This window comes from Colius striatus, chromosome 5 (assembly GCF_028858725.1).
Source record: "Colius striatus isolate bColStr4 chromosome 5, bColStr4.1.hap1, whole genome shotgun sequence".
NCBI classification, from domain to species: Eukaryota; Metazoa; Chordata; class Aves; order Coliiformes; family Coliidae; genus Colius; species Colius striatus.
The window spans coordinates 38,802,961-38,818,517 of record NC_084763.1 but is presented as its reverse complement, the minus strand read 5'-3'; the positions used below and the strand labels follow the sequence as shown (position 1 = coordinate 38,818,517).

At 40.4% G+C, this 15,557-nt stretch overlaps 1 protein-coding gene across 3 annotated transcripts in view; it reads right to left on the bottom strand.

Moving 5' to 3' along the window:
- The window catches only part of LOC104551552 (sodium channel protein type 5 subunit alpha), a 175,584-nt gene that overhangs the window by 127,323 nt on the left and 32,704 nt on the right, over positions 1–15,557 (bottom strand). For all 3 annotated transcript variants that reach the window (XM_061996676.1, XM_061996677.1, XM_061996678.1), the window contains exon 7: positions 4,277–4,340. In XM_061996676.1, the coding sequence (XP_061852660.1) occupies positions 4,277–4,340 (64 nt within the window). The remainder of the gene's footprint in view (positions 1–4,276; positions 4,341–15,557) is intronic.

The following is a 15,557-nucleotide window of genomic DNA, read 5'->3' as shown; positions in this document are numbered from 1 at the left end:
AGGTGTGGCAAGAAGGTGTTCTTGATTGTTGTATTACTCTGTGTTGTTTTATCTTGGTTATGTTTGGCGTTTTGGGGGTATGTTTTAGTTGATGTTGCATTAAATTATTTTCTGTTTTCTTCCCCAAACCAAGTGGCCTGGTCTCTTTTCTCCTGAACCTTAAGCGGCAATTAAGCTCTCCCTGCCCTTGAGCAATTCTCAGCCACTTCTGTACTCGAGGCTAATCGTGGTCTTTGTTCCCTGATGGGCCTAAACCACGACAGACTCTCTGTTCCTTTTTGTACAAAGCAAGTTCTTGCAGTACTTCAAGGTGGAAAATACAGTTGGATAAACAAAACAAAATAAAACCACCAAAGTTCTAGTTGATTAAATGAAGAAAAATCAAATGAAGAAACTTTCCAAGGCATCATATGGGAAACCCCACAGACAGGTTAGTCCTTGTGCAACTAAGAAATATGTCATCTCCCTGACATTCCCACCATGTCTGCAGTGTGATCTTTAAAGTAGCTTCTTGAGGTTGCTTGAGCATATCTAAAATCACAAATAAATGTGTTTTCTTCCATCTGACAAGTGAAGCACTAGAGACATGTTTGCTGCTGCTGAATGACATACATCTATTCAAATCCTTTCTGAACTAGAATCAATAACAGCTAGATCCATTACCTTCTGCTTTATAGGCAGTTTGGGTGCTTGTTCAGAAAACAGTACCTCCTACTAATGTAATAAAGCCCTCACCTTGAAGATAATTAGGTTCTCAATGATATAGCATCTACTGGTGATCATTTCCCTACTGATTTTGGTCTGCTACTCCAGCTCAGGTTGCAGCCTCCATCACTACACACTCTTACATCAGCTCATCTGAGTCTCATCAGGTAATAATTGCCATAGTAGATTTGTTTAGATTTTTGTTTGTTTGTTTGTTTTACTCTTCTATAATAGCAGCAACCAGCCCAACCTCAGAATATCATTAACATGCTTTTAAACTGCACTAAAATGTCTCGCCAAATACCTCAAGATTTAATATCCTGGCCACAACACAGATATTCCTCTAATAACAAATCCTTCCAGGAGTGTACACATGATACTGCCCTTCCCTCTGTTTCCCTAGGGTCCTCAGTGTACCCCAGAGACTAATAAATTCAAGCTACAAATTGGGAGCAGAAGTAAGCTCCATAAATGCTATGAACACTCAGAAATGGCCTTGCCAACTGTCTTTCCCTAGCCACCTTCCTGATGTCTTGATGGGTTCCCAACTTAAGCATCCTCACTTGTCATTAATTTCATTAGTAATTGATGGGGGAACCACAATTTGATGCATTCACTCATTGTTAATTCACCTTCCCTGATTGTGTGGTGCAATCTGTCCCAAAATGTCCTATGTATTCAGATTTTGTGTTTTACTACTGAGTGTGTTTTCTCTTGGCTTTGACCATTGAAAGCTAGAAAACAAATCCACTCTTAGATAGGTCTCTCTATCCTAAAAAGTAGGAATACATGACTTTGCAAGTCCCCTGAGGCTTTAGGATTATCTTCCCAATTATCTTTATGTCTTTAAACAACAGGTGTGGATGACTGCCAGGAACTCTGTGCAAAATATAACAGATAAGACAACACTTGCTAGTCCTAAGCTAAAAAAACCCAACTATAAGTAGGAATATTTATTCTACATTTTTAGGCATTTAAAATTAAACCCTACTCGCTGGTATTAAATTACTTAACTAAAACAGCAAGAGGCTGAAGATGGAAGGATTGATGCATAAAGGGAATATGGGTGTCCCTTAATGGCATAAACACTGATACTTTTGATGTATGTCTCCAAAGAAGCACAAAGACTCTAGACAGAGTGGAGGTGGGGGTGAGGTGGGGCATTTTCTGCTTCTTATACATGAGATATGGAAGTTCTCCTCTGGCTGTTTCAGGCTTTGATTCTGTCATTGGGGGTTTTCACCAATAATGACTTTTTGCTGACACACTATAATTTATTGACTTTCTAGGTTAGGAAATTAGAGTGGTTCTGCTAATATGTCTTGCTAGAACCCAATCCTTACATCCATACACGCTACTACTATATAGATACTTGATGGATATTGGATTGGTATTTAACTTCTCACTGCTTGGAAAATTTCGTAGCCTCTAAACTGTGTCTCACAAGCTACCTATAATCTAATCAAACCTTTTGACAATGCTCATGACCTTAGCAGCCTGCCACCACCATGGTTTCAGTCATCCAAGAGAACAACATATCTTATTTTGTGATGTGAAAAATATTGTTGCTGTGCAGAACATTTTTTTGCTCAATATTATTATCTGTTGTCATGGTTTAACTTTTACCAGACACTAAACACCACAGAGATACTCGCTCACTCCTGCCAACCTCTCAGTGAGAAGATGGGGAGGAGAATCAGAAAAAGAAATCAGAATAAGAGCAGTGTAATAATTAAAATAAAATAAAATGGCACTAATAAGAACAGTAATAATTAAATGGAATAAACAAAAAGAGAAACCAAACCCAAGAAAGGACAAATGATGCCCAATGCAATGACTCACCACTTGCTGACTGATGCCTGAGCAGTCATCCCACACACACACACTCCCCCTGGCCAACTTCCCCCCGGTTTATATTTCCTATGGTATGAAGTAGCCCCTTGGCTAGTCTGGATCAGCTGTCCTGGCCATGCTTCCTTTCAGCTTCTCATGTATCTCCTCACTGGCAGACCATGGGAAACTGAAATGTCTTTCACTTACTTAGGTTTACAAAACTATCAGTGTGTTATCAATGTTATTCTCACACTAAATCCAAAATACAGCCCCATACCAGTTACTACGGAGAAAATTACTTCTATCCCAGCCAAAAACCAACACACCTATTTGCTGGAGTCCACCGACAAAGGTAGATTGCCAAATCCTGGGATCCCCAGGAAACATCCCAACAGTCTTGGAGTCCAGCCTGAGCCTGGATAAATGCAGTATATTACAGTCAACAAAGTACCTAATTAATGAATGCTGACATTGTACCTTCTGTGGAACAAAGAGGAAAGCATGGCCCTCTGCCCAAGCAGCTTACAGTCTAAATTGGACTGGCAACACAGATCAGACACACAAGACATGCAGAGGGAAGGCTGACACTTCAGCTTTCCTTTTGTCTTATGTAAATAAAGATATAGATGGTGGCAGGAGAAAGCAAAACATCTCTCTCCAGGACACCACAGCTTTTCTTGTCTTCCTGTTCACAAGGAAATATAGATTTTTTTTCTTCCCTTCTTCTTCCTCCTGTCTCCCTGTGCACACATGCCTCTTTTCATATTAAGTCCTTCCCAAACACTATTTTTTTTTCAGTTTTCTACATTTGGTTCTACCAGTTCAGATGATCTCCCTCCAAAAGTAGATCATCTCACCTCCTCCCCTCACTCGACCTAGGTCATCCATGTCCCTGGTTCAAATGCTCTCCCATATTTAGATCAAAAGCTCATCCATCCCACCACTCTAAGATCTTTTCTTCCTTTTCCTATAGTGTCTGCAAGGCTAACAATCTCTTCCACCCACACAAGATCACATCTTTCTCTGTCCCATCTGAACTCTTGCATTTGCATCAAAACAATGTGCCTAGACTCTGAGAACTTGATCGAGGAGGAACTGACAGCTTCTACAGATGGCGGGGATACGAATAAAGTCCTTTTTATAGCGTAAGTTAGTGCACCACAGGAATTATTCTGGATCTCTTCACTGTCTATACTACTACAAAATGAAACATGTGTAGTCTACAAACTTATCATGCACAAATGTAGATCACAACTCAAAACTCAATATCTTCCCACCTCTAACACATGTTATTTTGGGAACTAGCATTTGTTGATTTGTTTGTCTTCCTTTGCCAAAAGCCAAGAATTCATCATCAGTCTAAATCCCTCCAGCTTTTCTGTTTCCATTCCTGTTTCATTTCCTTTACAATACTCTGTACTCAACCAAAGTGTTGCTTAGTTTTCACTATTTTTTTTAGGGAGAAGTTTAAACACATTGAAAAAGAACTGTGATAAGCCCCCTAAAGATTTTAGGCTTGAATAAGTGACACACACAAACTTTTCTTCCCTGCAATTCAGAAAATTGTATTACTATGCACAATATTTTCATTATCGTCTCTCCTATTATGACTGACACGAGGAAGTTGAAATATCTGCGTCATGCTGGTGAGAGAAGTGGACAAAACTGAAGGAAAACGTTAAAAAAAAAAAAAGCAACAAAACTAAATCAGAAATGAAGATATTTTTAAAGCACTTACCCAGCATCGCTGCTGTTGCCACACAGCAACACGTCTTCTGTGCCATTTTTTATGAAATAGTTCACTGCAACAGAAATAGAGAAATGGCTTTTTAACAGGTACATTCTGGGTATGATAACGTTCAGAAATATAGTCCACCAACCAGCATATTCAGCTAGGACAGTAATTAAAAGATGAATGGCATGCTTTTGCTTTGTTTTGATAATTTTAACTTCTATAAGTGGAAAAAAATCCATTATTTTTCAAAGTTCTTTAAGCACTTACTGTTTATATTCCAAATTTGACCAGTTTAATAATGTAGCAGCAGGGCTGTGGGCAATGTTTGCAGAAAACTTCATCTAGCCATGTCCCTGGCTGTTCTAACTGAGAACACTGTGACTAGATTCAGGATAGCACTAGGTAGAGAAACCAAACCATAAGCTTGCCCATAAATTTTAGACACTACGCTGACAAGACACATATTAATTGAAGTTTGTGATAGAAATTCCTGATTCATACATTAAAACTGCAACCATCTATAAGTCAAAATGTGATAATATTAACAAAGCATCCCACTCATCCAATCTGGTGGATTCTGCTCAGCATAGAAAATAAAGAGTATAAAGCAAAAGAAGCAGAAAAATTCACCCCATTAAAAAACGAACAAACAAGGAAGTATTTATAAAGACAAATATTTATCAATGTATTTGTCTGTAAAGGCAACGGAGAGAGACAGACATTTCTTGAGGGAGACTCAGAGGAGAAAGCTAAATTTAAGTGCTCTTGATCGTTCCTTGTTAGACTATCAATGAGGCTTAAGAAAATTAGCATCCCCAGACTAATGAGAGCCTTTGTGTACACACTCCCCCTTCTATTCCAAACCAACAAAGTCTAACGTTCAGAGAAACAGAGCATGGGGACAATTTCTTCTCAAAAGGATAAGCAAAGTCAGTCTTCAGAGGCAGATGAGAAAATTGAGATGTTCTAAGGAGTATCTCTAAAACCTAAATAGCTGCATGGAAGAATGGATAAGATCATTGATCTAGTCACAAAATAAATGCAAAACAGAGGCCAGCAGCTGACTGATGGAGAGTAGATAGTCCAGTGTGCTTTCCTGCAGCAGAGAGGATGTGATTCCCTGTTAACATGAAACATAATGGTGGCAGCCTTATATAGGATGTGTTTGTGAGTAGAGGAGCCTCTGCAGATGATGCTCAGAAGAGATTCTCCATTCTAGGCTAACCCTCTGTTGTGAAATGCTTTAAAAATGAAGAGTGACAGCTTATTGAGACAGGCTATGCAAAGAATGCTCATTGGCTCAAGCCACTGAACAGATGTGCAGTGGCTTTCTCAGTAAGCTGTGAGTAGTGGAAAAGCCCTTCCCTGCTGCATGCCAAGAGAGAATTACTGTCCCTGAGCTTGTGGTTACGAGGGCACGTGATGATGTTCACAAGTTATCAGAGCATATATCCTGCTTGGATTGTATGCTTTCCCACTTTGTCTTACGTGTGGGCTTTCTACAGAAACATCTTGACCAACAGCAACACCTAGATATTCAATGTGATTACAGATCTGTGATCAATCACCAAAGAAGTGGGAAGAGTGCCATGTCTTCCATCTCCTTTCACTCTCCACTTCTGATGGTGAAAGGCTTCTGCTTTCCTCACGACAGATGGTATCTTATTTGAGATACAAAGACTTAATGACACAAACCTATGAGATTCTGGAGCAGAGAGGAAATATAGCACAACCATGACATAAGAGAGAAACAACTGTGGAGATTCTACACCTTGTTAAGAATTGGTATCACAACATGGCGTACCCTGAACTTCAAAAGCATGCACTGCTCCCTGGGAGTTGCAATTTTTCATGCTGCACATGCAAAGACCAGGATGACCATAGCTCTGTCACTGTGTGTTGACCACTTTGTTCGAAGGAAGGTTGAAACTGAAGCATAATGCTGGTTGAAGACCAAACCAATACCTCCTGGTCAGTCAAAGGAGAAGATGAGAAGAGAGTCAGAGCACAGAAGTAAGGACGAAAAGGAAACTCCATATGCAAACAAGAAATAAAAAATCTCAAGAACAGAAAAAAAAAATCTGTTGTCTGCTGTTGACTTAAACATTTACATTTTTAAAACAAGAAATACGGTAGGTGACAAAGAGTGCTACGAAATGCATGCTAAGGAACTGGGTTGTAGATGGTACTGGGAAGAGATATCATCACCACAGCATCTGCAACTACGCATCAGTGTCATAGTGACTGTGCCAAGTCTCAGCCTGAGGAAAGGCTGAAATACTGATTCCCTACTGATAAATGAAAGGGAGATTAGAGTATTATACCCAAGGAGACAAATCGCTCTGTTATCAAAAATGCTCACAACAATCAATTTGTCATTCAAAGTAAGTTGGTTTGGATTTTGATCAGGCACGCTGGGCAATCAGAGGTCTTTAAGAAGCAAACACATCATTTGTACATTTAAGAACAAGCCACCTTGGTATCAGCTCTCAGTTAAGTCTAACATGGACAAAGAACATGAAACTCCTTTTTCATTTACAGTAGGAATTTCTCCCTGAAACCCAGACTGCTCAAATTTATTGACATCACCTGAAAACACAATGACTTTTTAATTGTCTTGGAAGATTACAATTAGGTTTTGTGTTATTTTGTTAACTTTTTCAGAGGAAAAATTCAGCAGTGGGAAACAGAATAGGAAAACAAAAAGGAAAAACAAACAGAAAACCTCCATGTTAGGTTTTTCCTCCCGAATTTTTAAAGTAATATCAGGCCAAAACATTGACATTTGTATGGATATGTGTGATTACATAATCTTCATGCAACTTGCCATTTTTCCAAAGAAAATTCTAATTTTTTTTTTTTCTGCCAGCTTTACTGTACTGTTGATGCCACAATTATAGTGTATATAATGACTTTTAGGAACTTTTCTACAGGAATTTCCAGAGATAACTACTTGATCATACTAAAAGCATTTTTAAAAAATTGTCAGATTAACAACATCTTCATGTCAGGTTCTGGTCAGTCACACCTCATTTACTCCATTGTGACCAAGTAAACTCATCTATGCTTTTAATAATAAAAAACCATTTCTTGTCAGTACTCAGTAGTCAAAAATCAACAGAAATATGTTCCCTAACAACTAGATGCTATCTTCTCCAAAACATATACACATTTGTGTCTGAGTCTTAGAAAATACATACTAAGACCCTCTATCTCTGGTGTTCTTGACATAGTATTACTTGTGTAGGGTGGTTCTGTTGCCATTAAATAGGTGTGAGATGAATCCACACATTTTTGGTGTCTTCCCAGGGCTTGTATTTTAGAGGTGCTGAGTTCTATAAAATAATCTTGTAAAATGAATGCTGACAAGCACCTTATTACCTTCTTACAGAGTTTTGTCTACCTGCAAAGTACAGCTAGATGATGGCAACTGCTTCAGCCAAAGTGCCTCAAGCATCTGTAACAGAAAGATTTGGCCCAAACCCACACTCCTTGCTCTGTAGAGGGTATGACAAATCTCACAATACCATAACCTCACTACAACTAGTATTTATGTCAGAAGGAAAATAGTAGACATTTGCCTCCACCTACTATAGATCAGATCTTCCTTGGTAGTGATATTAACACACATGTAGCATCAAAGAATAAACGTTCCTCTAATGGATTCCCTTAATTGTTTTCAGAAATGATTTAATAAGAAGTATAACTCAGCATAGTTGTTACATATTATACTATTATTTGGTAGGGACTACTGATGGTTACCTTTAAATATGACATATAGCACAGACAGCAAAACTCCATGACTGTGGAGTGGAGTAATGTCTGCTCTTCCCCATTACCTGAGAATGCAGCCCAGGAAATAATGTTCTCTAATTCAGCTGTCAGTTATATGTACATCAACCTAGGTTAATTCAATTCCTCCAACATCCTCAGAGCTCCCTGACTTCAGGGACATCAAGAAGCTTGGCAGCAGTCCTAACTACCAGTGGTCTCTCAAAGCTGAAGTTTGCAACAGTGTTACGAAGATGAAAATCTATCACCCCATTTTTTCCTGCAGTAACACCATGAATTGCTGTGTGCCCTGCATGCCCATGCTCTGCCTAACGCACAGCATTGACCTTAAGTTCTGTATGTAAAGTTAAGTTCTTAAGCAGCTGTATGTAAAGTGAGGAAGTCCACAAATTCCTCTAGATTATTCTTGCAAAATCTTCCTTCCAAAGCCAATTCCTCAAGCTTATCATTTCTGCAGTTTTGTTCTACACTTTTTCAGATTTATCCATATCTTTCAGTTTTCTGCACTGTTCCCTTCCATAGCAGGCAATTCTGACAATTAAAACATTTAAAATTACTCCACCTGTCAAGTAAAAAAAAAAAAAAAGAAAAAGGAAAACATCTTAAAAAAAATCATTTATTCTAATTAAATCAATTCTCCACCTTACACTTTTCACACCTACATCACACCATTGATAGAAAGCCAATGAGGTACCGAGAGTTACAGGGTAGATGTCCTTCTCGCTTCTGTGCAACAGAGAGGAAAATTTTCCAGTTCAGAAAAATAAAAAATGTTGGAGTCAGCTTAGAAAATATGGTTTCTGAGTCCAGCATCTGTTCTTCATTCAAACACTCAACTGAAATATTTTGACTTGTCTTGCGACAACTTAATTTCAATTTGAAAAAAATTGAAATACATATTATCACACTTGCACAAAGAGCAGCATTCAGATATGATTAGTCACTGCCCAAAGAGTCCTCTGGCTGACTTTCTAAGAAAACCTTCAGTGAGGTGTCTGTTATCTCAGACTATTTATTGCAGCCACACGGTACTCGCTGTTTGGAGACATTCCCCCTATGCTGTGGCTGCCACAAAAGCACTGACAGTCGCCAAACGTCCCAATTCCAAATTTAAAATGCAATTCAGAAAGCCCCATCACCTTACAGTTCTGATACGCGACATGCAACAAACTAGATAACACCCCCTCCTCGCCCTTTCGCCCACTGGCGCAAACACACTGTACCTCCTGGTAATACATAATAATTAAAATGAATCCTTGCTGCACTTGCTGTATGCACGCTGTGTCACATACAGTGAAGTCTCTAATAAATGAAATTGAGTTTGAAGATGAAAAAACATGCCTCACAAAAGCAATAGAACAGGCTATATTAAGGGTATTATTAGGGAAGAATGCTTGGAAATAAATGGCACTGCCGTTTAGTTCTTCCTTGCTAAAAGGGGTTGCAATAACCATAATAATCAGTTGCTCTCCTGGTGCTTACCCCATGACAGGGGATCTGGCTCTTCTCTGCTATCCCCTGGCATTTGCTGCTGCTGGCCCTACTGCTGAGTTTCATGAAGTCTTGGGTGCTCTCCTCTCCCTTCTTGCTTCCCAACCTTCCCTCCCTCCTCCTCTGGGTGCTCGCTTCTGGTCCGGCTTTCTCCATCTTACCACATAATTGTCTGGAATGATGTTTTCTAAGCTTCAGTTAAAAAAGGAATAGGAGAAGTCAATTGTGAGGACGGTTGAGTGGGTAGAGGGGGCAGAGATAGAGGGGATAACTGGGGTTTTTTTTAATAATCTTACTTACAGTGTTGGCTAATACACAACTTTAGGGTAAATACAGCTCTGAATTCTGGGCATAAGCTATCCTGTAGGACATATGGTGGTGCTGGGAGGAGGTCATAGAAAACCAGAGAAGAAGATGTTGAGAGGAGAGTGGTCTCCTTAACCTTGAATATCTCTGGTAGACTCCTATCAGTGCTTCTCTCCATACTCAGGACAAGCCAAAGCAGCAATTTCTCAGCCAGGACTCAGCAGTTACCATAGCACAGAAAGTATGTCCAATCTTGATATTATAGCTTTTTCCTTGTTTGAGCAAAAGACACCAAAAACATCAATCAAACTCTCTGCTAGATGGCTCACATGCACTATGAAGACACTGAAAGCCTCAAAGATGCTCAGTACCTGATTTGTGCTGCCTGCACTGTCCAAGGGAAGGAAAAGCATGTAAGGTGTGAAAAAAAAGCACATCAAAAGCATTTGAACCTGCAGACTAGAGGGGAGGGAGGAATTTAGATGCTGTCTAATTATCTTGGGGATCATGCCAAGTTCATGAGCATTCCAAGGAAGATGAGACAGGAGACAATGACTAACAGTAAATATGCATGCTGGCTTTTAAACATCTTCAGATAACCTCCTTTCTCCTTCTGGTCTCTGTGAACGTTCACAGAGATTCATGCTCTTAGGGCTGTAGGCTGAAGAACATATAACTAAAAGCATATTTAGTACCACTTATTTAGACACATGCTTCACATGAATAGGCAGCAAAATGCTGAAGTGTGCTCTTCAGAAGTTTGGTAGAGGTTTTGTGGAGTTCTTTTATATGTTTTACACAAAAGAATTTAAACAAAAAGCTGCTACAAGGGTCAAATGCATTTGTGATTACAGACAGATGGCAGAAAAATAGAAGAAAAAACCTCCTGCTTGTACTGTGATAAAGAAAACAAATGAATTGGATCAAAAACCGCCTGAGAGATGGAAGACAAAGGTTACGATGAAGTCAGTGTGCAATCTATCTCCAGGGTAAGAGAGGGCTGAATCTGCACCACTTTATTACAAGGGAAAGAGAGAGTGAGCAGAGAGGTGACAAAAACTACTATGCACAGTATTTTCCAGCTTGTTGTGGTTTGAAATGACAGCCTTTTCTGGTAAGGGAGAAGGAGCTGTAAAGATGGCTCCTGTAAGAAGTTGTTTGAAATTCTCCCCAGCTTTGAGCCAGACCCACTTCTGGGGCTGAGCCAATTAGATGCCTCCACGATCACTTTTTAAGGAGTTGGAAGAGGAGGCTTCTTCCTGTTTCTTCCTTCTTCTGGTCCTTCTTCTTTTCCAGCTAGTGGTGGTGCAAGGAGTGGGAAGAGTGAGAGAAGCAACCATACGGACTCCAAGGTCACTGAGGAAAGAGAGCAGGAGGTGTGCTGGAGCAGAGACTCTTCTGCATCCTGTGGAGAGGACTGGTGAAGCTGAGATTTGTTTGCATTTCTTTTAAGACCCCACATCAGTGGTAGAGACTTATTTTGATAATGACCCCGTATCAGGGGCAGAGACTCATTTTTCTAGGAACCTCGAGCCAGGGGCAGTGATTCACTTCATTAAAAACCCTGAGCCAGGGACAATGACTATGGCCAGAGAAGGCTGTATCCCCAAGGAGGGACCCTATATCACTATGGCCGGAGGAGGCCATGTCCTGTGGGGAGGTCCTGAGGGACCCAATATTCACAGGAGCTGTAACTGTGGGGAAGAACCCATGCCAAAGAAGCTCATTGAACTTATGCCCAGAAGAGGCCTTGTCCCGAGAGAGGGACCCTGTAACTGGGGAAACTGCAACCGTGGCAAAGAATCCACTCCAGAGATATTCACCAAGGACTGGTCCTGTGTTAGGGACCCTGTATCAGCAGAAGCCTCAGCTGCTGGGAAGAACTCACACCAGAGAAGTTTGGTAAGGACTGTGTCCCATGGGAGGGACCCTGTGTTGGAGAAGGGGAAGAATGCCAGGAGTCATCCTCATCTGAGAAGAGAGAATCACAGAATCATGGAATGGTAGGGGTTAGAAGGGACCTTTAGACATCATCTAGTCCAATCCCCCTGCAGAAGCAGGTTCACCTAGATCAGGTCACACAAGAACATGTCCAGGTGGGTCTTGAAGACCTCCAAGGAAAGAGACTCCACAAACCCCTGGGCAGCCTGTGCCAGGGCTCCCTCACCCGCACAGTAAAATAGTTTTTTGTTATATTTAAATGGAACTTTTTGTGTTCCAGCTTCATCCCATTACCCTTTGTCCTGTTGCTATCTACTATAGAAAAAAAGGGATGTCCCAACCTCCTGACATCCATCATTTAGATATTTGTAAATATTAATCCTCCCTCAGTCTTCTCTTTTCTAGACTAAACAGCCCCAGTTCCCGCAGCCTTTCCTCGTATGAAAGATGTTCCAGTCCCCTGATCATCTTGATGGCCCTGCGCTGGACTCTCTCCAGAAGTTCCCTGTCCCTCTTGAGCTGAGGAGTCCAGAACTGGACACAGTACTCCACGTGAGGTCTCACCAGGGCAGAGTAGAGGGGGAGTAGAACCTCCCTTGACCTGCTGGCCACATTCTTCTTGATGCACCCCAGTGGCAGAGAAGTGGCAGAGCCCATCTGTGAGAGACTGACCACATCCTCCATTCCCTGCCACCCCCCAGCTGTTGAAAGGGGAGGTGGTAGAGATATCAGGAGCAATGAGCTGGGCCTGGAAAGAAAGGAGGGATAGGGGAGGGAGATCTTAAAGTGTTGGGTTTAATTTTCTCATCATCCTGCTCCCTTTTTGCTTTTATTCTGTTCTACTTCTTCTAAGTAGTAGAATAAACTTTCCTACTTTCCTAAGTCGAGAACTGGAGTCTGTTTTGCCTGGAACCATAATTGGCAGTGAGCCCTCCCTGCCTTTGTCTTAATCCACAATCTTGCTTATCTTTTTCCCCCCATCTCGCTGGGGCCTCTGCCATCCTAATGATGGTGGGAGTGAATGGGGGCACCAAGTGAGAGACTGTCATGGTGCTTTTGTGCTAGCTGGATCAAACCACGACACAGCTAAATCAAGTCTAAGGCCAGGACTGAGAGAAGAATACTAGAGAGGCCTATTCCACTAAAACAAAATTGAGTGGAGAAATGTAAAGTGACATGTCATGTCAAAATGTGAAGTAAAGCAGAGAAAGAGAAAATCTCACCCATATGTAAGCTTGTCAAGTTTTAAATTCCCTGTATCACTTCAGGTAAGCGATATGGATTTTTTTAGGCACTTTTAGCCAACATTTTTACGCAACATGAAGCTGTGGTCAAAGAAAAGGGTGATAACTGAGATGCAGGAGGAACAGGATTGAGTACTATACAGGAAACAACCTATAAAACTGTGGCTGATCTCATCCAGTTTTATTTAATACCTTTATCAATTATCTGGATGAGGGCATCAAATGCACCCTCAGTGAGTTTGCAGATGACCCCAAGTTGAGTGGGGTTGTTGATCTGCTTGAGGGCATGAAGGTTCTTCAGAGGAATCTGGTCAGGCTGAATTGATGAGCCAAGGCCAATTGTATGAGTTTCAAAAGGCTAAGTGCTGGGTCCTGAAAGGAAGTTGTAGCAAGTTGAGCGTTTTCCTCCTCTCTCAAGTTACAAGTGTCAGAACAAGAAGAAACAGCCTGAACTTGCACCAGGGGAGGTTTAGATTGGGTATCAGGAACAAGTTCTTCACCAAAAGAGCTGTCAAGCCCCGCAAGGCTACCCAGGAAATGGGAATTCCCATGTCTGAACGATTCTGAAGTTGTGTAGTTGTGGTTCTAAGGGCCATGTGGTGGCTGTGGCAGTGCTGAAAGAACAGTTGAACTTGACCATCTTAAAGATCTTACACAATCTAAATAATTCTGTGATCCAGAAGACAGACTACAACATTGCTTTTAATAGGATAAACGCAGAATTGGAGGGTATTGAGAAGCAGGTAATAAGAATGACTGCAAAAAGTTTAATAAGAGCAATTGAAAAAGTGGAGGTCTTTTATCTTTGAAAAGAGGTGACTATCAGAGTCAGAAATTGCATGCATTCTAGAGAAAATGAGAACAGGAAGCTTTGTGTGCTCGCAGTCACAGAACATGATAATGGTTTTTTCCCTAAGAAAATGGAGGGTGAAAAAAAGGGGAAAAAAGGACAAAGAATTTTAAAAACTAAAGATAAAATAAATCATTTTAACTACACTTGCTGTTTCAGTCGCTGAAGTTACTGCCTCAGGCTGCCCATGTGACCAAAACATTTAAAGACAGATTTGTTGGTGGTGTAGATAAGGATATCCAGAGTTATAGTAGTTCATGTAAATAAAAACTTTTAAAAATATCTACTGATTTCTTCTGGAACATGTGTGACTGCTCTGTGCCACAGACAGATGCTGCCATAGGTACTCCAAGGCCAGATGGAGCCTGAATTCTCATACTCTATCTCCACCTCACTTGGGTGAATTCAGCATTGATTAAACATATTAGGAGAAAAAAAATCTTTTCTTATTTCTTAAAACCAGTGCAACAAGGGAAAGCAGCAATCCAAGCTGTACTCCACCGGTGGGCTCACAGTGTACCTGGGCTGACTTCACAGTTAAAAGCAACAGCTACCTCTTGCCTTTGCAAGGCACATTATTGATCAACCTGGAGCAAGCAAAAATCCATGGTCAGGCTTCAAAAGGCCCAGACAAGGTCCTTTCAAATGCACAACACTGTGCATGTCAAGTGAAGGTGAAGGAAAACTCCAAAAATATTGTCTATGACAGATCTTTTCTCTAGTAGGTCTCTTTTCTGTGAGCAGTAATGCAGTGCTGAGAGCAAAACAAATGAATCTGGAGGACAAATCCTATTGTTTTACAAACTGTTCCAAGATAAGAACTTAGTCTTTTACTTCAAGGTAAAAAAAAATCATATTAAATGATGAGAAGAGACTGTATTCGATGCAACAGTACAAAATCTTATGTTTTATACTTTTTCCACTGAGAGATTCTTTTTCTATTTAGCTTAAAACATTAAAATGCACAGGTACAATAACTATGTTAATAACACATGAGAGCATTAAGGTTTGAGCATTTATGAAGCTATTTATCAAAAGATCCACAGCACCCGAACAAAACCACAATATTTACAGTTAATGGTGGCTTAACATGAACAGATTTCACACTGATGAGCACAGTCTGAAAGGCCAAAGAGGGTTTTTGTCTTAATCATTGGTTCCTATACAATCATACATAATAAAACACCTATTCCAGTCTCAACCTGATTTATTGCTTCCCTCTTTCCTCCCACCTCCATAATTACTCATCAAACACTCCCTGTTCTATTACCACCTCAGACAACACCTCAAACACTTCAGCTCTTCTCAAACTTGTTACATTTATTATCCGACTTGGACATCATTATTTTTCATACAGTTCTCATACAGTTCTAGAATATCTGTTCGTACAATTCCATTTCAGTGGTTCTGAAAGCAAAAAGTAGCAATTCATCAGGTGGAGCCAACAATCAGGCACAGAGTTTAGAGAAGATATATATGTAAACTCACGCAACTATATACACACAAATGATCTGGTGGAAATGATATAGTGGTTGACAGGGCTGGGACAAAGGTTGGACTCAATGATCTTAAACCTCTCTTCCAGCTGAAACGATTCTATGCCTCTAAGTTACATATTTCTATATACTCACAGATATATAACTCAACAGCCATACCCATT